This window comes from Perca fluviatilis, chromosome 2 (genome assembly GCF_010015445.1).
Source record: "Perca fluviatilis chromosome 2, GENO_Pfluv_1.0, whole genome shotgun sequence".
Classification (NCBI taxonomy): Eukaryota; Metazoa; Chordata; class Actinopteri; order Perciformes; family Percidae; genus Perca; species Perca fluviatilis.
This window is the reverse complement of record NC_053113.1, coordinates 13,574,505-13,599,823: the sequence shown is the minus strand read 5'-3', so window position 1 is coordinate 13,599,823 and position 25,319 is coordinate 13,574,505. Positions and strand designations below refer to the sequence as shown.

At 42.4% G+C, this 25,319-nt stretch overlaps 1 protein-coding gene across 6 annotated transcripts in view; it reads left to right on the top strand.

The window, feature by feature from the left end:
• The window catches only part of LOC120574254 (spectrin beta chain, non-erythrocytic 4-like), a 117,944-nt gene extending 94,213 nt beyond the window's left edge, over nt 1-23,731 (top strand). For 4 of the 6 annotated variants that reach the window (XM_039824511.1, XM_039824531.1, XM_039824552.1 and 1 more), the window contains 13 exons: nt 684-888; nt 1,624-1,869; nt 2,347-2,481; nt 3,730-3,974; nt 5,313-5,451; nt 5,920-6,004; nt 6,247-6,443; nt 8,705-9,726; nt 10,072-10,132; nt 10,570-10,826; nt 15,407-15,577; nt 17,230-17,272; nt 17,443-23,731. In XM_039824511.1, the coding sequence (XP_039680445.1) occupies nt 684-888; nt 1,624-1,869; nt 2,347-2,481; nt 3,730-3,974; nt 5,313-5,451; nt 5,920-6,004; nt 6,247-6,443; nt 8,705-9,726; nt 10,072-10,132; nt 10,570-10,826; nt 15,407-15,577; nt 17,230-17,272; nt 17,443-17,802 (3,166 nt within the window). In that variant the 3' untranslated portion in view covers nt 17,803-23,731. The remainder of the gene's footprint in view (nt 1-683; nt 889-1,623; nt 1,870-2,346; nt 2,482-3,729; nt 3,975-5,312; nt 5,452-5,919; nt 6,005-6,246; nt 6,444-8,704; nt 9,727-10,071; nt 10,133-10,569; nt 10,827-15,406; nt 15,578-17,229; nt 17,273-17,442) is intronic. The other 2 variants (XM_039824520.1, XM_039824503.1) reach the window with 2 other exon arrangements.
• Nucleotides 23,732-25,319: the final 1,588 nt, after the last annotated feature.

Genomic DNA, 25,319 nt, shown 5'->3' with positions numbered 1-25,319 from the left:
TTGACCTGTTGAGGACAAATGTGTGGACTCAACTGCTGTCAAGCTGTTTTTGTTTGTTATTTCAAATGAAAGGTGAACAAGAGGATTACCAAACAAAGACAAAGATTTCAAATAAAAATCAATGCTTTTTTTTTTTTTTTTTGCATATAGCATTGGTCAGGAGTTATGTGGTGTTCTGCCTAACCCTGGCAAAGAAAATATTTTAATTACTGTATAAAAAAAAAAAATTGCTCTCAGGACTGCAAGCACTGCTGTTTTTCTTGTAATTTGTTTGTTTCTGCCAATTTCAACTTTTGAAAATAAAAGATGATGGCAAACTCAAAAACGTTCTGACACAAAGAAACGTGTCAAGACATAAATGTTTCCACCTTTGCATCATGCAGTGCAGCTACTGAACGTTTTAAAAATGTACATAAATTATAAAAGCATGGGCGCCCGGACAGCTCAGTTGGTAGAGCGGGCGCCCATATATCGGGTTTATTCGCAGCCCTTGCTGCATGTCACCCCCACCCCCTCTCTCTGCCCTTTCATGTCTTCAGCTGTCCTATCAAAATAAAGGCCAAAAAAATAAATAAAAAACCTTTAAAAAATTATAAAAGCATGCAGCAATTGCTTAGAGTTGTTGTTCAGACCAAACATCAGAATGGGGATAGAAATGTGATCTAAGTTCCTCTTTTCCACAGCGAACAGATCAGCAAGCGTCAGTCCCAGATCGACCGTCTGTACGTGTCTCTGAAGGACCTGGTGGAGGAGAGGAAGAGCCGCCTGGAGCAGCAGTACTGGCTCTACCAGCTTAACAGGGAGGTGGACGAGCTGGAGCAGTGGATCGCTCAGAAGGAGGTGGTCGCCAGCTCACCCGAACTGGGTCAAGACTATGAGCATGTCACTGTAAGTGTGTCGACAGATGATGTCTATGAGGGAATACGAGATTTAAGAAAGTCACATGTTGAAATTGAAAAACAACACGGGTCTCTTTTGATTGATTGTTACATAGTCTTGCATTGCCAGACCTTCCTACACAGCACTGCAGAGGAGGGTCTGGCTAGTCCACACAGCATTCCGGGGTGGGAGAAATACGTACTCTGGTTTATTGGCATGTCTTTAAACCAATTACAATCGTCATGGGCGGCGCTAACCGTCAGACGCAGAGTCAGAGCCTCTGGAAAATAGCCTCGGGAAGGAAGTTGTTTTGGTGGAACATGTGTACGTTCAAAGGTTGTTTTAGTCGTGCAACAGAAAACTCAGATTGGACAAATAGTCTAGCTAGCTGTCTGGATTTACCCTGCAGAGATCTGAGGAGTAGTTAACCATAGTCTTCAGAAATCCACCAGAGTTTAAAATTACAACACAAAGAAAGCAGAAGGTGACTGACATCTGGCCGAAATGAGGGACATCTGGCGGATCTTCCAGCTGCACCTGAACAATCCTGGAAATGAAACGTCGTCGATATAGACTATATGTTACGTAAAGTTACAATTGTTAATTGCACCAACTTTAAACAATTAGTTTTATTCTTTTACAGCAGCTAATAAATCTGCTTCTCTCTGTGAATAAACAACTTACGGCATGTGGAGAATTTAATATTCTTATATTTCCTTTCCCTTCTTACTGTCCTCTCTCCAGGTCCTGCAGGAGAAGTTTACGGAGTTTGCGTCAGAGACGGGCAGCGTGGGGCAGGAGCGAGTGACGGCCGTCAACCAGATGGTGGACGAGCTCATCGACTATGGCCACTCGGAGGCCGCCACCATCGCCGAATGGAAGGACGGGGTGAACGAGGCCTGGGCCGACCTGCTGGAGCTCATGGAGACTCGGGCGCAGATGCTCGCCGCCTCACACCAGCTGCACAAGTTCTTCTCTGACTGCAGAGAGGTAAGACACCTGAGGAACAAGTCAAAACTTAGATATGATATGGTGTTTTATACAATATAATACAATGGTGCAATGATACCACTTTAATATATTTCTTACACTGATTTCAGCCCGGTTTAATATCTTGTATAAATGCATGCATCTAAAATGTGAGTGTTTTCTGAAGGCCCTCATTGTGGTGAGAACAGCTCGAACATCTGACAAAAAAAGCAAGAAAATGTAAATGAGCTGCTAATATATATGTACCAGCTTCCTTTTAAAGTAAACAATCTATTCAGGGTTTTTGCCCTGCACAAGGTATTTTTCATTTTTAATGTAAGCAGAATCTTAGTATTATTGATTTTCACTTTTTATGACAATTTGGCAGAAAACTGTTGTTTTACAGTACAGGACAAATATTGTAGCTAAATACAGAAATGACTTTCCCCACACAAACTGTATACATGGAGCACTTACGTACTGCTGGGTTTTTTTCAGGTTTTGGCCCAGATAGAGGACAAGCATCGAAGGCTGCCAGAAGTTCAGGCTCGGCAGGGCAGCACTGCCAACACCAGCACCCTGCAGAGACTCCTGCACAGCTTCGAACAGGACATACAGCTGCTGGTCACGCAAGTACAGCAACATGCACATAAACAGACAGCATGTAAAATGAACTGCTTCAGCATTCACTGACCTCAAGACTCACAAAGACTTCCCTCAGTCAATGATCATTCTGTAGAGGTCCACAGGACTTTTTCCAACTCAGCAGATGTTTGTTTAGCACGTAAGCTTTCTCTAGCAAGCTGTGCCTCACATTCATACAGACATGAGGTGGAGGTGATCATTTAGAATCAGTAAAATAGCAATTGTCTCAAATAGGGGTGGGTACCGAAACGCGGTGCCAATAGGGCACCAGTTCCGACGTAAACGGTAGTAACGAGACCGAATAAGAAGGAAGATTTCGGTGCCTCATTTTGGAGCCTGACTTTTTTTTTTTTTCAGAAGCAACGCTGCACGGGACGCTACGTTACCGTTAGCTAGTAGCTGGATTAAACACAATGGTTAAAATGCTGACAGCTTATGTTAAACGATGTAAAGTGGGACTGGATTTCCCTGTAGAGGATTCCAACACCGGGACGTAACGGTCACCACAGACACTCAATTCACTTGAAACTCGCCAGCCTTGTGGTGCATTTGAATTTGTTGTAAAATACCCTTTCCCCATCTGGTGCTTGTTTTTGTCATTTAACAGCAATTGACTGGTGAAATAAGTCATTGTTATAAGTTATTGTCATTACATTATTAATCAATCATTTAATTTTGACCATATTGACTTAGCAATGAACAAGCCGTTCTTTAATGTCGCCAACTGTCACCAACCCTAATCTCATATCTCTTCACCCACCTCAAAAAACATTATTTACATGATGAAATTGCTTGTCCCAGTATTCTGATATTCTACTTTATAGACATTTTATTGTTACAGGTATAGTTGGAACTTTGATGTGATTCATTCGTCATTATTTTACAACTGTTAATTAAATGAATTTTATAGTTGATTGACAGTAAAAAAAGAAAAAACTCTGATTCTGAAAGCCTGAATCTTCATGGCTACTCTGCATTTAATTTTGCTTTATGTAGTCTCTGTCATGCACCTGGGGAACAGAAACAGTGGTACATTTTACTGAAGAACGCTGCAAAATTACAGCTGCTGTGTCAACTCCAGTGACATTTGGCCCAGACTGAACACAGCTGTCAGAGCAGCTGTGTTTTGTGCGTCATTTGGAAAATAAACCCTTTCCATTATTTTTTTTTTAAATTTCTCGTTTCTTCTTTGCTCAGCTTAGTGTTTTCCTAAAATCTGCTCTCCCACTCTGCCAGGTGCGTCAGTTGCAGGAGAGTGCGGCTCAGCTAAGGACGGTGTACGCCGGCGAGAAGGCCGAAGCCATCGCATGCCGCGAGCATGAAGTGATGCAGTTCTGGAAAGAGCTGCTGACGTCCTGCGAGGAGTGTCGAGTACAGATTACCACTGAGACAGACAAGCTGAGGTTCTTCAGCATGGTCCGAGATCAGATCATGTGGATGGAATCGATCATCTGTCAGATAGGGACAGGAGAGAAGCCCAGGTATCTACACTAAATCAAGACAGTATGGTGTAAAATATGTGTACGGCTTTCACAGGATCATACAAAAACTATAATTGATTGATTGATTGATTTTGAATATGTAAAGAACAGAACAGCAGACAAGAAATAAAAACTAAACAAATCAATAACAACGACTAACCAGACAAGAAATTAATAACAACAGTTGACGATCTGTTTACATATCGGAAAAGAAGTGGAAAGAAGTATAAACTTATTTATTCCCACCCTGTGTGTACACAATTCAGTAATTGTGAATGTGAACTCCCTCCCTCATACCCAAAATCTATTTCAAATGTGCATCAATTATTATATAATGACCAGAGGGAGTGGACCAGAGGGAGTGGCAGTGTGTGATGTTGGCTCTCAGTTTACATCAGACTCTGCATCCAAATTAGGTTAAATGTGACTAGTATTAGCAGCTGATATACAGTACAATTACCAGTATACCAGTGAATAGACAGTTATCTAAAAAACAAAAATCTTCTGATAAGAGATAAGAAATTGTCACTGAAAAGTAGGACCAAAGTATTCTATATAGAAGTACCAAAACCAGATTTTAGCAGAGGAAAACTAGCCTTTTTGTATCCCAGTGTAAACAGTTAGCAGGACTCTTTTATTTATTTTTTGGGGCTTTTCTACCTTTATTTGGACATCAGGACAGCTAGGTGAGAGAGAGAGCCCTGAACCCTGGACCTCTGAGTCGAGGCATAAACCTCTGAGTATACGTGCGCCTGCTCTACCCACTGAGCCAACCCGGCCACAACAGCAGGACTCTTTAAAACAGCTCACAGCATCAACAGCAATATTACCTAATTTAAGCAGCTACATTAATAAATCAATGTTCAAAAATAACATATATACAGCCTTGAAGTATTCCCCTAACGTTCCTTTAATCAATTAATTTGTGAGATAAGTATAAGTAACAAATACAAATTTATAAGTAAAAAAGTGAAAATTAATTAAATTATATAATTGTCTAAAAATTAAGAAATAATATGTTGTAAAAAATAAGAAAACAAACAAACTTAAAAAATATAAGAAGAGAATAAATAGATATAATAAATTAAACCAAAATTTTTTATAATATTGTATATGAAATTAAGATATTTAAAGAAATGTTTATCTATAATATATCAAACCAACTTGTTAGAACAGAAAAGGTAATTGATGCTTTGATATTTCTCTCATGATCAACTTAACTCCATAAAAATGTACCTCTTGGATTAAAGGTTTCTCTGAGCAACACACACCATTGAAAAACTAAGTAGGTGATTGTACCGGTGAGCTAAGTGTCTGTGTGCTCTGTGGGTCCTGCAGGGACGTGTCCTCAGTAGAGGTGCTGATGAATTATCACCAGAGTCTGAAGAGTGAAGTGGAGGCTCGCAGACGGAGCACCCTGGAGTGTATCGAGACGGGCAAAACTTTGCTGGCTGCTAGAAACCCAGCCGCTGAAGAGGTGAGAGCAGCAGATATGATAATTATTGTAAATTACAGTTAATCATCTAAAAGAGAAATTGGAGCAGTGCAGCACAATAATAATATTGTGAATTAAATTGCCAACGATGTTTGCTGCTGCATATGTATGTATATGTGTGTGTGTTTAGATTTGGGATTTGGGCTGATCAGCCAAACTGCTGTGGAAACAAACAGTGATAAGGTTTTTTTTTTTTTTTACTTTCAGCAAACTAACAGCAAGCTTTCATAAGGACATATTTTTGGGTTTCCATTTTAAGACAGAGAGACAGACAGGCAGGAAATTGCAGCGGCCAAGTCACACATAAATACAACGAGTTAAAATTAAAAACTGGGACCATACTTTAAATATACACAACAATAGTGCCTGGTAATATTCTGAACGTTGTTCTTATTTTAGCACTAATTTTGACTCCTGTGATGTTGTGATTCTGATGTTGCTGATTCTCAGATCAAGGAGAGGCTGGACAAGGTGGTTGCTAAACAATATGAGATGTCTGAGAAGTGGGACAAGCACTGGGAATTTCTACAGCAATGTGAGCGCGTGCACACATACACACACACACACACACACACACACACACACACACACACACACAGACCTACATTCTTTTATAAATATACACAGATGTACAAACACACAGAGATACGCATATAAAGTATAAATACACATAATGTTCAAGCCAAGAATTTCAACAAACAAACTGAAAAAAAACAAACTGATAGACGTTTTTTTTTATCTGCTTTTGAACATTATTTTTGTCTCTCCTCCCCTCAGTGTTGGAAGTTCACCAGTTTGCCCAGGAGGCAGTGGTGGCGGAGGCGTGGCTGACCGCTCAGGAGCCGTTCATCAGCAGCAACGAGCTGGGCGCGAGTGTAGACGAGGTGGAGCAGCTGATTCGTCGGCATGAAGCCTTCCGCAAAGCCGCCGCCACCTGGGAAGAGCGATTCAGCTCACTGCGACGACTCACCACGGTAATATCACCACTATCCTTGTGTAAATACATATGCAATCGGGCCAGAAAAAGAGAGGTTTCATCTGAAAGGGCTAAAGCGTGATTTATGGTTCCGTGGGGGCTCCACGCAGAGCTTTCGCCGTAGCCTACATAAGTGGCCTGAAGTTTATACTTGTGCGTTGGTGTGTGCGTCGATCTCATTAAGAGAATAGCAGGGCCGGCGTGCGTGTGTGCGTGGGGAGTGTGTGGTAGAGCGAGTGCGAGAGTGACCGTGATTAGCTGTGGAGCGAGTACCGACTCTAGAGGCATAGTGAGAGAAACAAAGTGTCTCCCCTGTGCTTTCTGACCACAGTCAGAAATCTGTAGCAGGAAAAGTAATCCCGTTGGGTCGGTATCTCCACGTACCTAAGCACGTAGCCACGGCATCGATTTAATGTAGAACCATAAATCACGCTTCAGTTGTAAATTCTGACATGCTATAATCATTGAATAAAAGCTTAGGATTTCCAAATATGTAAAGAGATACAGTATGTTTCCATAAAATATTCAGTATCATTCAATCATGCCAAAGCCTTAAAGGAACACGCCGACTTATTGGGAATTTAGTTTATTCACCGTAACCCCCAGAGTAAGACAAGTCGATACATACCCTTCTCATCTCCATGCGTGCTGTAAAGCTGTCTGGCGGCTCCAGCGGCATCAGGCCATCACATGTCATGCAAGTGACTGGTTCCAGTAATCCTACTGCTCCGAATAAGTGACAAAATAACGCCAACATGTTCCTATTTACATGTTGTGATTTGTAGAGTCACAGCGTGTACAAAAAACAACATAACATGAGACACAGCCATCTTCTAACCGTTAACAAACCGGGAACTATATTCATTCTGCTACTTGGGCGGAGTGATTTGCTTTGCAGCAAGCCTGTCTCACTCCGCCCAAGTAGCAGAATGAATATAGTTCCCGGTTTGTTTACTGGTTAGAAGATGGCTGTGTCTCATGTTACGTTGGTTTTTGTACACGCTGTGACTCTACAAATCACAACATGTAAATAAGAACATGTTGGCGTTATTTTGTCACTTTTGTCACAATTCGGAGCAGTAGGATTACTGGAACCATTCACCTGCCTGTTCTGTGATGGCCTGCTGCCGCTCCGGCCGTCAGACAGCGTTACAGCACGCACGGAGATGAGAAGGGTATGTATCGACTTGTCTTACTCTGGGGGTTACGGTGAATAAGCTAAATTCTCAATAAGTCGGTGACATGACATGACATGGTGCTCTTTGGATGCTTTTATATAGGCCTTAGTGATCCCCTAATACTGTATCTGAAGTCTCTTTTATATAGACCTTAGTGGTCCCCTAATACTGTATCTGAAGTCTCTTTTATATAGACCTTAGTGGTCCCCTAATACTGTATCTGAAGTCTCTTTTATATAGACCTTAGTGGTCCCCTAATACTGTATCTGAAGTCTCTTTTATATAGGCCTTAGTGGTCCCCAATAACTGTATCTGAAGTCTCTTTATATAGACCTTAGTGGTCCCCTAATACTGTATCTGAAGTCTCTTTTATATAGACCTTAGTGGTCCCCTAATACTGTATCTGAAGTCTCTTTTATATAGACCTTAGTGGTCCCCTAATACTGTATCTGAAGTCTCTTTTATATAGGCCTTAGTGGTCCCCTAATACTGTATCTGAAGTCTCTTTTATATAGACCTTAGTGGTCCTCTAATACTGTATCTGAAGTCTCTTTTATATAGACCTTAGTGGTCCCCTAATACTGTATCTGAAGTCTCTTTTATATAGACCTTAGTGGTCCCCTAATACTGTATCTGAAGTCTCTTTCCCGAAATTCAGCCTTGGTGCAGAATTACAGCCACTAGAGCCAGTCCCATAATGAGCTTTCCTTAGGATGTGCCATTTCTGTGTCTGAGGAGGAAAGAGGGGGGGCAAGGTGGAGGGGGGGGGGGCCTTTACCAACTGCCACTTTGCTCATTTGAAAGCCATGATATCTCTCTCTCTCATGGGTGGGCCAAATTCTCTGGGCGGGCAAAGCAGAGAAAGGGGAGGTAACCTTTCCCCTTATGACCTCATAAGGAGCAAGATTCCAGATCACCACCTATCACCATTTCTATCCACTGGGGGACCATAGGCAGGCTGGGGGAATGCATATTAATGTTAAAAAACCTCATAAAGTGAAATTTTAATGCCATGGGACCTTCAAGTGACTTGTTAGTCTCAAAGTTTGATTTTAAAGCCGGCTCTGTCATCTTTCTGCAGGTGGAAAAGTTGAAAGCAGAGCAAAGTAAACAACCCCCGACCCCTCTGCTGGGTCGTAAAGTCTTCCTGGACCCCCAAGATGGCTCACCCAATGCAACCAACCTCCCCCGCCTCCCGATCTCCCCCGTCATGAGACAGACCATCTACGAGCAGAACGAAGCCAACTCTCCTCCCTCGCCCTCACCTGCCACGCCTACACCTTCTCCTTCGTCTGTGGCTTGTCGGCTGGGGTCAACAGTCGCTAACTACACCCCGGTGATGAACGGCTCCAGCTACCGCCACACCCTGGAGGCGCGGCACGGAGGCGTAGTGGGTGTAGCAGCAGGACTAGGCCAGCCCGCACCTTCCTCGATCGCCTCAGTTGCCACGGCGGCCATGCTAGTCTCAGCCAACCAGGCGCGAGAGAGTGCCAGCACAGCGAGGGACCAAGCGACAAAGGTGATGAGTCACCTCCAGCCAGTGCAGACGGCGAGGACACAGGAGGTGAAATCCTCCACGTACCTACGGCAACCGAAAATCAAACACTTGGACGATGCGGTGACGCCGCTGCTTGTGGCCAGCCGGCTGGAGAAAGCGAGGGAGAGGGAGAGGGGGAGGGAGAGGGAGATGATGATGGGAGAGATAGGGACAGAGAAAGCGGAGGTGGCTGTGATGGCCGAGGTGGTGCTTCAGGAGCCGAGGGAGCGCCTGCACAGCGAGCCCACCCGAGGGTCTCGGGGGTCCAGGACTGACCTGTTGGGCCCCACTGAGCCCCAGGGCCACACCCACCACAGGATAGAACGGCAGCTGTCCAGCGAGCAGCTGATCCAGGCGCGCAGGGACGAGCTTCCTCAGGAGGTGTGGAGGGAACAGGCCGAGAGGCGGGAGAGACGGACGCTGGAAAGGCAAACGTCCAGCGAGCAGGAGGGCCACGGGGGCCATGAGGGCCGCCGGAGAGAGAGGGACCGACACCGGCCGGACAGACAGGAATCCAGTGAGCATGACACCGGGAAAGAGCACTCAGACAGACGCTCAGCAGGAGGGTGAGACTTTGAGTGTACTGAGGTGCTGTTAGGTTGTGTTGTCTAATGTGTTATGTAGCACATAAAGTGATTGTCTTATTTTAAGATATGGTCTCTGGGAGCAGGTTATACAGAATATGAATGGATGTTCTGTTAAAGAGATGTTTTAATACACTTTTCGGAGTTGGAATCTAGTGTATATTTTTGCTGAGCACTGTTAAAATGTCGGCCATATAGGGCATTACAGTTGGATACTTTTGCAAGAAAAGAATGCAAGAAAGTCATTATTAATATTTTTCATCTACAGCTCAGCTGAACTCTATTGTGATTCTCTAATTTTGCTATTTCTAATTTTTTTTTCTACAGAGAAAAGAGATCCACCATGGCAGAAATTGTAGAGCAGCTGCAAGAAAGAGAAGCAGCACAGGTCTGTGCATTTCATCGAAATACTCACACTGGTTATTTGTGTTGCATATTGTAGCTTATTTGGTTGGGTTTTTAAACACAGGACAAAATTTAATCTAAAAAACAAGTATTTCAAGTATTACTTCTCAAATGCTCTTCTACAATGGCTTGAGAAGCTTTCATCTCAGAAAATGAATATCAGCCAACATCTACTCACACCTCAAAAGCAAATGTTTTCAGGCAGTACGTTGGTCAGAGAGTACATGTGAATTGGATGATACTGGTAGATTAGTCAGTTTGGTTACTGGTTAGAGTGAGCCGTAATAACCTGAGAACATGCACGCATGTGTGCTTTAGATAATGAAAATGTAAAACACACCATCAAAGACTTATAAAGATTAATACTTTTAAATCATGAACCAAATTCCTACTGACTCCGTCACCCCTCCCCACTCTCAGGCCCGTGGTGAGGTTCCCCGTGTGCCTAACGGGGTACCAGAGAAGTCTTCCCGTCTCGACCGGCCTCGGGCTCGGGACAGACCCAAACCAAGGCGTCGACCACGACCCAAAGAGCCAGGAGAGACTACGCGGCGGTCCAGGTCCGCTCCGGCCCAGAGCAGCCCGGCAGTCCCCCAGCCGCCAACACACACCGCACACCACGAGGGCTTCCTCTTCCGCAAGCTGGACATCGAGACCCTGAAAAAGAGCACCAATAGGTGGGTGTTCAGGGTCATAATGATGGGCATCACATCTGGACTAGCAGATGATAGAAGTCGTTGAGAAGGAGGATGGACACTGGTGTCATGAGTACCAGACTTTAGGGATTCTGATCAATTGATTCATTTAGTACTTCTCGGAGTAACAGATGGGTCGGGTTTACCGCAGAATACTCACATATTGTCAAGTTTTTTTTTTCCACATAAAATGATACCGACATGACTTTTACATTCCACCTGTTGTTGCTAAAGCTAAACCTTTTTGGTCTTTACTGTCGATTGTTGTTGATTTTTAAAAACTTTTTTACTGCCGCACACGTCGTATCTCCGCTGTCTGTTTCTCATGACATCACTGCCCCCTCCGTTTATTGGTTCAACAATAATGACAGGGGCATGACTCCAGCATGCTAAGCTAACAAGCTAACACACTCCGCTGACACTGCGTCTGACATGTTGAACAGATGCATGACTGTCACCAGCGCAGATGACACATGACAACTCATTGGTTGGTTCCACCATGTGGGTCAACATGATATACGCAATACAATATAAGCTTGGGATTTTCTCAGCAGACATACTGTGTGTCTTTAGAAGCATGCATACATTACATATACATACATATGTTTAGATACAAGGGATGCTATGACGTTATCATTTCTTTACCTATTTTGATTACTAGATAACACATAAGAAAAATTGGAAGTAGGAGGTATTTTGTCAGTTTCATTTGCTTCCAAAGAAATTGAACATTGACAAATTTGTGGCATATCTTAATGTTTCCTGTAATTGACAAACATACATGATACATGAAGAAGTCACACTTTTAGGATTATACAATGGAAAGGTTTATCAGTAAATAGGTAATGTATCACTATTTGTTGTGTTGTTGCTCCCAGCACTGCCTTCGATCTCTAACCAGTTAAAAATAGAAAGTGTTGTTTGATTCCGAGACTTAATAAGGTCTGTCTGAACATAGAAATCGCAGTGCCTGTCAGTTCATAGTTTGTACAGAACAATCATTTTATCAATTCATTATGGCCATTTTTTTAAATGCGCTGCTACTGTTACTTTTTAAGTGGCACTGCTAGTTTGTAAGCTTGTAGGTGTGTAGTTTCTTCCAAAGTTAAAGCTGAAGAAGCCTGTTTTTTTTTTTGTCACTGGGCAAAAAATCCATAATAACCTTTCAGCATATTGTAATTCAAGTGTTGTGAGAGAAAATTAGACTTCTGCCCCTCCTCTTGGCTTTGTGACAGGAGACTTTAGCCAATCACAGGTCATTTCAGAGAGAGAGCGTTTGTATTAGCTCTTCTACCAACGCAGATGCACGTCCATTCTGATAAAGTTTATTAGTTCATGTTTATGTAGCTAGCTAGAGCTTCAAATCACAGTATGTCATCAAACAAGTCTCATAGAATTGACGCTATATAACAACATTTGGATCATAATCACGATGGGGATGATTGAAATGAATGACTAGTACTCGTACAGGTTACTTTATGAAAGGAGGGGCTGAGGGCAGAGATTGAAGAGCTGCAGGAGAAGGGCTGTGTTTTTTAAATTCGGGCGAGGTTTTTTGCCTTTTCCAGAAAACTGCCTACACCAGCTCTAAGCAATTACTTTAAAAAAACACCCATGCAGAAATCTAAACATTAGAGTATCCCATTGACAGTGCCAGCAGCAGACACTCCAGACACTAGGTTATTCTCATATCAGGCTGTAGCTTTTTAATATTTGATGTATGTCATCTCTGATCATCAGGATCAGAACTTGAAGACAACAGTTACATTAATTAAAACAGCAATCCGCAGACATCTCACCGCATGGGAAAACATTATGCATGATGCTTAAGATGCCTCCTGATCTAACACGAGCACACAGAATAAAGCACAACAGAAATGGTTGGCAGACGGGCTGGCTGATGATTGCTGTGGGAGTGGAGGTTGATGGAGCAGTTGGTGGCGTACACTGCCTTGTGTTGCTTAGCCTGCCTGAACACACAACACACACACGCACACACACACACTACCTGGCCTCCATAGATGACCGCCCTGCTTCCTCCAGAGAGACACCAACGGCAAAGTCTTTCTCTGCACTGCCCTCTAGTGGCTGGGCTGACCACGCACAGCTAAAAGCTCATCCTCTTCCAGCTATGGATGAGTCCCACCCAAAGCGATGGATGAATGTCTCGAATGTACATGCCCTGTTATGTACATGGCAAGGTAAAGCATAATCCTGAATGGCTTAAATCTGGACAAGTGTGAATCTCCAAACAGCTCCTCGTTTGTCTTATTGTATGCTCTCTTTTTGCTTTACATTCAACTTTGATTGGAGGAGAAGATCTGTAGGGGGGGCGGGCCCTCAGACCTTTTCCTCCAATCAATACTGAGAAAGAGAGGATGCAGTTAGTCCGAGAGAAAGAATTGAGGTTCAACCTGTCTCTGTTACGTAGCTACACGACGAGGCACTGAGTATGTTTATGTGCACATTAATATTCTGGTATTATTCAGGATAACCAAGCGTTCCTTATTATAGGATATGGTGCATGTGAATGGTGTGTGTATCATGATGTTAAAATCTGTCAGTCACTAGCTTCACGTAGGAGTGGCAATCACCAGAGGCCCCACGATACGATATGATCACAATACTTAGGTCACGATATTATTGCGATTTTAAACCTATTGCGATATTCTGCGATATATTGCAATTTATTACCTTTTTTTCCATTTTCAAGTTATGTCCCCCCAAAAACATCTGTTTTATCTTAAAAAAAAAAGCTACATTTCTCTGTTTGTTCATCTCACTTCAATTTTAAAAGTATATGCAATTGTGGCCGGGTTGGCTCAGTGGGTAGAGTAGGTGCACATATACTGAGAGGTGTATGCCTTGACGCAGAGGTCCAGGGTTCAAATCCAACCTGTGATGATTTCCTGCATGTCTTCCCCCTCTCTCATCTAGCTGTCCTATCAAATAAAGGTGGAAAAGCCCAAAAATAATCTTAAAAAAAAAAAACTATATGCAATTGATTTTATTATTCTAGTACTAAAAAGTTCAATTCTCATGTTTTTTCAATTTATATATAATAATAGATTGATACTTGGCGTCCCCGTATCAATACAGTATTGTATTGCCACGGGAACATATCACGATACTATGCTGTATCTATTTCCCCCCCCCCCACCCCTAGTTTCATGTTTACCTTTCACATCACTTTTCCCTTCAAGCTGTCATCCGGGTTTCTTTCATCAATCTTTCTGAAAAGCTGAAACATGTTACTGAGGTTTTCAGTCCATATTCTAAAAAAGAGCTACCACTATAAAGGATTAAGTTACATTTGAACACTTCTAAACAAAGATAAAAGATAGATTATTTAGTTAGAATTCAACAACTGCAGATCCTGAGGCGTGTAGTGCCTATACACTGTGCAATAACAAAGTTGTGACACTGTGCGAGATGGGTCTAATTAAATCTTGGTTAGTCTGTGTGTCCATATTATGTGTATGAATAGAAAATTAGAATCTTGTTATTAATAAATTTTTCTTTATCTGTAAGATTTTACCATAATACATGGTAGTAGATGTCACTTACCTTTATATACTTTTACTTACTGTTTTACTACCTGTTTACATCTCTAGATGTATATACTACTTACGCACATTTACTACATTCATGTTTACGTTCAGTTTATTCATTTTGCAATTATTGTACATCTGTCGACCAAATATATGTTTTATCCAACTTCTGCACTTTTTTATGTATTCGATACATGTCATGTCTAATGTTTTACCTGCAAGATTTTCTTTTTATAAGTATTTAATGAGCGTTGCTGGAGGGAGCCTGAGATCGGTGATTTTCATTGCCGACAACTGCCTCTCTGTCATTGTTGTGACAAACATGACAATAAATAACTTGAATACTTGAAACCAGTGCTAATATCAGCAATGTAGACACCTTATCACATGCACCGTTGGTCTTCTCCAGTCAAGTTCTGTTTCCATTGTTCGTTCACAGAGGTATTTGAAATTGAGATATTAAGCTGCACACAGACAGCTTGCCCTGAATAATACCTATAATTGGGTGTAAGCTTATTGATTGGAATGCTGTGTGCATGTAAACACGCTCAAAGATGGAAAAGAAGCATGACTACGTGTTTAAGTTGTCTTGTTGCCAAAATGCCATTTAACCAAACTCTCCCTCTTTTCTCTTCTCTTCCTCGGTGCTACTGGCTGCTCCTCTCGTCTCCTCCAAGGTAAGTCACACAAACTGTACGTAGTCTCCCTCCCCATCCCTCCATCCCCCACCTCCTCCTCCTCCGTCCGTCTGTGTGTCTGTCCGTTCGTCTGTGTTTGTTCAGCAGTGTGTTTCCTCCTCCCTTCTTGGCGCCGGTCCATCCCGCCTACCTACCTGTCTGCTCTGGTCAGGTGAGTGAGGTGTTAGCTTAGCGAGAGCGACTCTGCAGCTCTTCCTGACTCCTCCCATCTCCCCCTCCCCCCAACCACCACCTTCCCCGTGCTCCTCCCCTCCACCTTCCTCTCCTCCTCCACTCTCCCTACCCTCACCCCTCCCGCCTTCCCACACCACAGCAGGTCATGGGTCAACCTGTACTGCGTGCTGAAAAAGGGGGAGATGGGTTTCTACAAGGACGCCAAGAACACCGCCACATCCTACAACAACGAGCCGCTGCTCAACCTCTCCCACTGCCACTGCGACGTCACCAACGGCTACAAGAAGAAGAAGAACGTCTTCACGCTCAAGTGAGGAGCTGCTTTCACACTCGTGTTTACTGTTTGTTTATTGTACTTTTTAAACACAGGCACAGGTGTGATTTTTTTTACAGAACTGGGTTAAGAATCGCTTATCACTTTTTGCTGTTTCCTACATTGCTTTTCCCACAGGTGAAATAAAAATGGAAGAAGCGGTGTCGTGTAGTTTGCAGTCACTCATCATGATCAATTGGTGATTTGTTTATTTTTAACATGGGGGGGGGGGCGGACCCACTTCGTTTCGTTCACCTTTGACTAGCGAAGCGCCCCGTAAATGGCCTTTTTGGTTCTGTTTTTTATTAAAGATATTTTTAGGGCTTTTTCCTTTATTTAGAACAGCTGAAAATAGACAGGAAATGGAGGAGGGAGAGGGGGGATGACATGCAGCAAAGGGCCTCGGGTCGGATTTGAACCCTGGCCGCTGCCAAGGACTGAGCCTACATGGGGCGCATGCTCTACCAGGTGAGCTAGAGGCCACCCCGGTTCTGTATTGGTTTTTTTTAAAGATGATTTTTTTGGGGGCATTTTAGGCCTTACTTTATACAGGACAGCTGAAGACATGAAAGGGGAGAGAGAGGGGGAATGACAGGCAGCAAAGGGCCGCAGGGTGGAGTCGAACCTGCGGCCGCTGCGTCGAGGAATAAATCTCTATATATGGGCACCTGCTCTACCAGGGGCCCAGGTGAGCTCCTCAGGTAGCCTGGCTGACACCAGACCCTTCTCAGTTGCAACAGAGTGGGTCTGGGGAACGTTCATTCACGGCCCATTTCCAAAGGGGCGTCACCAACGGACGCAAATGCCTCTGGGCGCAATTGGATAGTCCTTCAACCAATCAGACCAACGATCCGGGTGACGTAGCAGCGACAGCGGCATCAACAGGTTGCTGCGCTTCGGTGGCCGTCATGTTGAATGTAAACAAAAAGCTGCTCGCCGTCGCTGCGCTATCGTCATCGTGTAAAGCCCGCCTCAACGGTTGTGATCGTGCCTCGATTTCAGGGTTTCATCAGGGTTTTCCCAGGCTACTACCCAGGCGTAGCTCACCTAGGTATATAGTTTAGAGAATATTATAGACTCAAAGCGAAACTGACAGAAGGGGCGAACTCAGAGAAAAGGTCTGTCTGTATGGTCGGGCCGTAGATTCTAACTTGCACAAACCTGAGTCAGATCAAGGATCATTGAGTCAGGCAGACTAGACTAACATTTTCAACTGAAGAACCCCTCTGCGACTGCACTCTCTCTGCTTCTAGGGGATGGCAGGTTAACACGGGCCTACTGGACATGATGCACGATTCAGTAGATTGTGTTGTTCTTAAATCTTCCAGTTGGCAAATTAGTTAGCTCACTAGCACACTAGCTACTAATGTAGTTACCGATCTAGCCAGCATCTGGAATTACCTACATAAGAACAGTTATTGGTATAAAAGTGTGTCACAAAGGAAATACATTATTATTATTATTATTATTATTATTATTATTATTATTATTATATGTTTTGAATAATGAGTAACTGGTAGAAACGAGACGAAAAAGACTTGTCTTGTACAGCAATATTCCTGAGAAAAACATTTCTTCTCGTTAAAGTTATCCAACAAACATGTTTTGCACTACACTGTTTGTAAGTTAAATTTCTCCCCTCTCTGCAGAACGAAGGACGGCAGTGAGTTTTTGTTTCATGCAAAAGATGAGGTGAGACATTCTTGTTTTCTCTAATTTGATCCCGAAACAGCAGTGGCTTTATTTTATTGATGACATAATGCAAACGTTACTGACACACCACCACTGACACACTAGTTATGTGATGCATATCAGTAAACAGTAAATCCTCTCACATCTGTGTTCCCTCTCTTCCATCGCAGGACGACCTCAAAGTATGGGTGACCAACATCACCGGCAGCATTACGGAGCACGAGGAGATTGCCAAATGGGGTCAGCCCCAACCAACTACCTCATCCACAGACGAGGGCACGCGCCGCGACGGCAGCAAAGCGGACAACAGGTCCGAGCGCGGCGGCGAGCGCTCGGACCGGGCCGATCGGATCGAGCGGGCAGATAAAGAAAAGGAGAAAGAGAGAGAAAAGGAGAAGGAGAAGGAGAGAGAAAAGGAGAAGGAGAGAGAAAAGGAGAAGGAGAGAGAGCGGGGCGAGCGGTCGGAGAGGTCAGAGCGGGGAGGGAAGTCGGACGCAAAGCGCTCGGAAAAGTCCGCCAAGAAAAAGTGAGCCGGGCAACGGATCGATGTCGGGACTTGAATCGTGAATCGTGAACTCCGGATAGGAGGCGGGGCCGTAGAATGGTAGCGAACGCCCCCCCCCCCCCATCTCCCCCCTCCTTCTCTCCGCCTCCAACACTGTCAACTAAGCGCTTGTGTTTGGATGGGAAGTGACACACAGGACAGAGGGACTGACCCAGGCTCACTCATAGGACGGACAGGACGGACCTGGTGCAGGAGACGTCTTTCTCTCTCTTTCTCTCTCTTCTTCTGTGTCTCTGTGAGAACACACAGAGTCACTGACGCTCCGCAGACACCCCCAGAGAACTGCAGAGAGTTCTGTGCCGCTGAACCTTCGGCAGCGTTAACGCAAGAGAGAGAGACGGGACATGCATTACATTAGCTCACAGTCTGATTGCCGGTAGTGCGAGAAAACGTAGCTCATTCTGTTCCATGTTTGTTTTTTCTATGAGATGAGCTGTATACGTATGTACTTCTTGTCCGTCTGTCATATCTACTGTATCTATCTTTCATCCTACACTATGTCTCATTACTCCTCCGAAAATGGAAAAGACAATGAAATTATGCCAAAATGTTTTACAGACATACAAACTTCATCCAGATTCACTATGGATGAGTCAGCCCTGATAAACAGCTAGAGCACTGAGCTGATTCTAGAAAGGTAAGGAAGGATGATGATGATTTAAGACGAGAGAAGAGTAGATGGCCAACCAGGGTGATTACCTTCAAAACAATCAGGAACACAAGAAACAAAAGGAAAGTAAAAAATGTTTCATTGTTTGCTCAGAAAGTCGTAGAAAAATACATCCAAAGGCTTGAAACCCTTAAGAAAGATCCCCCCCCCCCCCAAAATTTGCTTGAATTGTTGAACTCTGCTCACAAACAGCAAACAGAGCAGCTTCCCTTCGTTTATATAGGATTTAGGATTACATTTGTGCAAGACAGATGGTTCACAAGATGTTTAAACTGTGACGTTAAGACAGCGTGGTCACTGCAGCCACTTGGGCTCCCAAGATTAATTTATAAGAGAAACACATGTACAGTTCTTAGATAAAAACCTAATCTGATGGTAGACTCTGGCTCCCAGGGGTCTCATTCGTTTCATTTTACTTTAAAGAAAAACACATAAAAAGGCACAAAAAAAAACAAAAGCATTCATATTTTAGAAAGCTGTAGAGGCCAAGATTTATATGTTTCGATATCTCAAAGGAAATGGGTGAAATTCATTGTAACCTGCTGATATTAGCATCAAGGATCCATTTCCCATAAGTTACATGTTTGGCTTTGGTCATAAGCACAAAATCTGCGCCTGGCATGTTTGTAATGAATGAGGCCCTCAGGCTGAAAACAGGCGCCATCTACTCTTTTATTCTCTTATAACATCAAACAACTCGTCGGTTATTCTCTTTGATTTATTCACACAAATCTGTTGCGTCCTCTTTTTTTTTTATACAGAGTTCAAAATATCTTGTTTTTCTGCGTGCAGTGTGTTTGTGCGTGTGTGTGTGTTTGTGCGTGTGTGTGTTTGTGCGTGTGTGTGTGTGTGTGTGTGTGTGTGTGTGTGTGTGTGTGCGTGTGTGTGTGTGTGTGTGTGTGTGTGTTGCTGCTCTCTGCTCCCAGGGTCTCCATAGCTCTCAGGTTATCTATGTTAGTGTGTGCTTACCGTGTGCTTCACGTGTTAATATGTTTGTCCCCTCAGACGCCACCTCAGTCTTCCAGACATGTCCAAACCACGACACACACCACACACACACACACACACACACACACACACACACACAGAAGAATATAACTCAGCAGGTTTAAAATGTCAAAGGTTATAAACATGTTCCAGAGTTTAAAAGGTCGTCAACTTGTCCAGGTCAACGTCTCATTAGTGTAGAATTAGACGGGAATATATGAATGAATGAACTGACACACCGTTGAGATCCAGGATATCAGACGGACCAAATATTAAGAAAAAGGGGGTGGAACTATCTGTAAGTTGTGAGATTGCATGTTTTGCTTGGAGAGAAATCACTCGTCAATAGAAGCTTGTTTTTGCAGCCTGCTGACTCAGCATCCACGCATCAGTTTATGTTACATTTCTGGGTTCAAAATTAGCACCATCTACCAGCCAAATGCTGGTAAAATATGCAAGTGGCTGGTAGATTTGCTTCATTCACCAGCCAAAAAAAAGTTTGGCTGGTAAAATCTGAACATTCACTAGCCATTTGGCTGGTGGAGGAAAAAGTTCATTTTAAACCCTGCTTGTAAAGCTCACCACAAAGCCATAAGGGGAGAATAAACTTGTAAATCCAGCTGGGGGCATTTTGGGAAGCACCAGCCGCAGAGGCCGATGGGCAAACTAAAGTTACTTTCCTGCCCTGGTAGGAGCATCTTCGTCAAATATGTGCGTCAGAAATAATTTCAAATACCAATACTGTTTTAATATCACTGCTGCTGTATGGAAACCTTGTTCATTTCAGTTCCGGTGTTTTTAAATCTTTCAGTTAAAGTCCACCGGTGGTTATTTCGTTTTGTAGTGGATGGGATGGTCCCGATCAGGGCTGGTATGTTCCTCCTAACTCTTTAAAACCACTGCGAACCAAACACTGTCTGCTCATGGTTTATAAGCTATGTTCAGTACACATTTGTTTACTTTGTCTCTGGTTTTCCTGCTGGTACTGGAACTATTTTTCCTCTTTCTTTAAATAAAAAAAAAACACCACTATTGACAATAAAAGAAAACACGTTGACATTATTGTTGACTGCAAAAAAGTGATTTTAGTTGTACTTTAACCTTAAAAGTTTACACTCTCCTCTGAGGAGGCTGTAGAGCCCAAAAATCACACTTAGAATTTGTTTTACATTTTCAGAAGTCAAAATTTGCCAAGTTGATTATTCTGCTTCTCAAAAGTTTAATATTAAAGTTATGAGAGTATTATTATATCTCGCTGTTCCTTTTTTTTTTTCTTCACCTTATTCACTTCAAGATTTTAAATTCTGTCCTGACCTGTTGGTCTACTTCATGTTTATCATAAAACGTGTCTCCAGAACTGTAACTTTAAATTATTTTAACACACTTTATGCATTTAAATTAGGTGTGAATGCCAGATCAATGCAATCATTTACATGCATGTTGGACACAACAAAGTCTAGAGTTAAAAGAGGTGTATTTTGAATGAGCAAATCTTCCACGTGTAAAGTGACACGGTACGATCCTCTGCTGTCAGATTGTGAGTCTAACAGCGTAATAAACTGACACGTTTTGTTGCTGTAGATACACGCAGGACAAAAGATGCAGGGTACAGCTAACTCGTTAACAGATAACATTACAAAGTATTTCATTTGAACCATTTTACACAGCAGAAACAACAAGGTATGTGAAAGTCAGCGTGGTAAACATCATGGCAGATGGTACCCTGCCTGTCTGTGTGCGTCTGTGCTGTTCTGTTCACATCGAACTCAGTCTGTCGGCTGACATGAAATGACGAATAAAATACCTTTTGGTTTATCATATATGTATTTATAGTCCGTGTTTGTTTGTTTTTCTCACTGGAAATGAATGTAAAACTTTGTTGTGGAAAATGTTTCAGTTTGGGTGCAGATCAGTGTTTGCTCCTGCTCTCTGAAAACAGCATGTAGATCATAAGATAATACAAATGTACATTAAAGCAGGAATAAGAACATTCAGTTAGTCGCTGGCAGCTGGATAGAAAGTGAAATCGTTCCTGATACTTCAGCAGAGGGAAACACTGATGCAGACATTTCTCAGTCTGATACCATTCAGTCATTCAGCTATTCATCTTGTACACCAAAACCACACAGCAGTATGCAGTAATATGGAGTGTAATTTATGAGGATTGTAGAAGTGTTTCTTCAGGAATGAAAATTGTCAATGTTGTTGTTGATGATGATGATGATGATGATGATGATAATGATGATGATGGTAGCAATGAACTGAGACATTATGCAACTTTGTTTTGTTGCACTAGGGACACTGGCCTGTTGCAGAGCTGAGGCCTGATGGTCAGTGGTGTTGGGGATTCAGCAGAGGGACGTCCGATCCAGAGAAGTTAAGAATGATCTTGTTGGTTGGAAGACATTTTTATGTCAGGGCCGTTTCAGGATCAATTGTTAGTGATTGAAGATTTTTTTGGGGGGTTAACAAGACAGCAAATGTGTGCTAGAGCTGAAACAATTGGTCAATTAATCGATTGGTTGATCGACAGAAAATTCATCAGCATCAGTTTTGATATTCGATTCATTGTTCAAGTCACTTTTTAAAACAAAACCTCATCAAATATGTGGTTCCAGCTGTGAAGATGTGTTGCTCTTTCCCCCTTTGTTTTATAACAATATAAACTGAATATCTTTATGGTCAGCATGACAGTAGAAGATGTCACATTTATACAGAAGCCCATTTCCGCCAGTAAAAGAAATTAAATGAAAACTAAGCGCTTGGATGAAAAAGAAAGATCCTGTAAGTCATTATAATGAGAAAGTTTCTCAAAATAGTAGTAGTAATTAGTATCTCCAAAAAAGAAATGACCATGTATCTTAAAAATAATGACTTAATGCCACAAAATAATGACTTGGTATCACAAAAGAATTACTTAATATCACAAAATAATGAGAAATGTTCTCAAAATAGCTCATTTTGAGGAAGTTTGTCATTATGTTGCAATATAAAGTCATTATTTTGAGAAATGTTCTCATTATTTTGAGAATGTTTCTCATTATAGTGACTTACAGGATCTTTTTTTCCCATCACATTGGCGGAAATGGCCTTCCATACATTGAGCTCCAGAAAATTGTGATACCAGCTTATAATAATAATAATAATAATAATAATAATAATAATAATAATAATAAAAACAACTGTTCGGCATAATTCATGCGTTAATGTCGAACTTGAGAACTGGAAATAACAGCTGTAAAAACAGCTGTTATTTAGTTTAAAATACCTGTTTACACATTACAGCCACAGCCGGCTCTCATCACACTCATCATTCGTCCGTCAAAATCGATCTAGTACACACACTGCCTGAAATGTATCGTCTACAAAATATTTTTGAATAGGGCTCAGACTACAGTGAACACAATCAACCTTAAGTATAATTTTTGTATCCAGCATTTGTTTATATGTTTCTGAAGACAATCAGGGAAGACTCTTGAGCTCAAATCCGGCCTCAGAACTTCAGTGTGTGACGTTATGTGGAGTTAATTCACTAACGGGGAATGAGAGGCTGATTATGTGGACACATGGATCTTTTATTGGAGGTTTAACATCCATAAATGCACCGGTTTGCTTACAAAATGATCCTCTGCCACATTAGGACGATTCAAGGGTCATCAGATAGAGTATTGTATGACCTCCTCTTTCACTTGAAGGCACCCAAACAAACATTTTTGCTGCCACAGTTTCTCTCCTCCCAGGACCCCAGAGCACCACTGTCTATCTGCCCTCAGCCTGTCTGCCTCTCTGTACGCCTGCCTACAGCAACCTGATGATGTACAAATGTATGTGATCATAATTATTTTCTGTAAAAAACAGACGAGAAAATAAGTTTATCCATGGTGACGCTGGGAAAAATGCCCCTGGTCTTTGTTATGTTGAACTTTTTGAGTCTGTGTGGAAGTGAGATTGTTGATAAGCCAGGTTTATAACACCTCCTCCACACAAACACAACAGGACAAAGAGGTTGCATGAATGACATAGTCTCTATTATGGTACTGCTGTGCATGTCTTCAAGTCCCATCCCTCCACTATGCAATCACTGTAACATACCGGGGCAACACAATCTACCAACATGAGAAAAGGGTGAATGAATGAACCAATAATGTATAAAATGATCAGAACCAACTGCGAATCATTTGCTCTGTACAGTCGTTTCTTTGAATTGATAAATACAGATTGTGATATTGAAAGATAATGTTTGTGTGTGTCTTTTTGTCAAGCAGATAAGTGAGGACTGGGGTCTTGCAGGAGGTCCTTTGCGTGCTCCAAGGAGGGCAACAAAGTGAGCACACTGTAAAAGGGAGATTATTTAAAGTCAAGTTTATTTGGATTGCCTAATCGCATTGTTAGTATAAAATATAAATCAACTAATCAATTGTGATATAATGGATTAAGCTACCCAGCAGTATATAAAGTAATAAAATAGTTCCACCTTACCAATGATACACATTATTATCAAAAAGTACAACCCAATAATATAATATTATTATGAATCTGAAATGGGGCATTCTGCCTAATGAGTACTTTTGGTAATTTAAGTTTATATTGGCGCTAATACTTGTAACAGAGTATTTTACACTGTGATATTGTTACTTTTACTTAAAATATCTGAATGTGACACAATGAGTGAATACTGCAAGGCTCTCTTTATTGTTCTTAAAGATACAGGATTAGATTGTAATATATAGTTGTTAATTGTTTCTTTACTTTAATATAACCTGTAGTAGGAAGCACGCCCGCCGATAGGGGGGGACAAACGGGTCTGTTGTCCCGGGCCCACAGTAGGGGGGGGGCCCAGAACTGGGCCCTCATTAAATTATGGAAGAATTAAAAATCTTTTTTTTAAATAGGCCTATTTGTGGAAAAAAATATGTAGCATAATATTTGAATTACATAAAAGCGTTTTATTTGTTTTCTTCCTAATTGTCCTGGAAATGGTGGTCAAGAACCCCCCCACCCCCAACATAAAAATGGTTTGGCCACTGATCAAAATTTGATATTGTCACTTGATTTGAAGTTCAGTACGCTCAAAATGTCCGGTCAGCACAAGTCCGGAGCTCGGAAAAGGAAAGAAAAGAGAAGAAGAAAATAGAGGCCTTAGAGATTTTCTAAACAAATATTTAAAAAAAGGTGGTGACGGTGAAGCTGGAACTGTCAACGTAGAGCAAGGTAAGAAACAGCGCAGCCAACGTTTACGAGCCTTGTAAGGTAACGTAACAGGCCAGCTCTAATGTTAACGTCCATTAGCTTGTACAAAAGCCTGACACAACACGTTAACTTTGACAGAAACAGTTGAGTTTGGTAGCTCCATCAGTAAGGATGAGACAGAGAGAGATCCAGCTGCAGTCAGGTGACAGAGAAAGTGATGCGGGAGGGGCCCGCTGCCCCGCAACGGAGGGACAGAGTCAGGCTACCCGTGAGAGAGAAGAGAGAGAGAGAGAGAGAGAGAGTGATGCGGGAGGGGCTCGCTGCCCTGTCGGAGAGTCTGAGCAGGATGGACCAGAGACTGATTACACACTTAATTTCAGTGAGAGATGTGAGGAGAGGAAGAGCAAGGGAAAAGGAGAGATCTGGCCGTCTAAGATGGGCCCCCCCCGGTCCCAGGCAAGACTGTCAGCTGGCCTGGTAGGAAGTATGTCAATGTGGTAAAGCCCTGATGTTACACACTCCGGTCCAGTGGGTGACGGTATGCGCCTATATACGTTTGTTTGCGATCGGCCATTAAATCAGAGAAGAAAATTCCACCACTGTCTATGTGTATGGGACTTTTATTTTGAAATGTA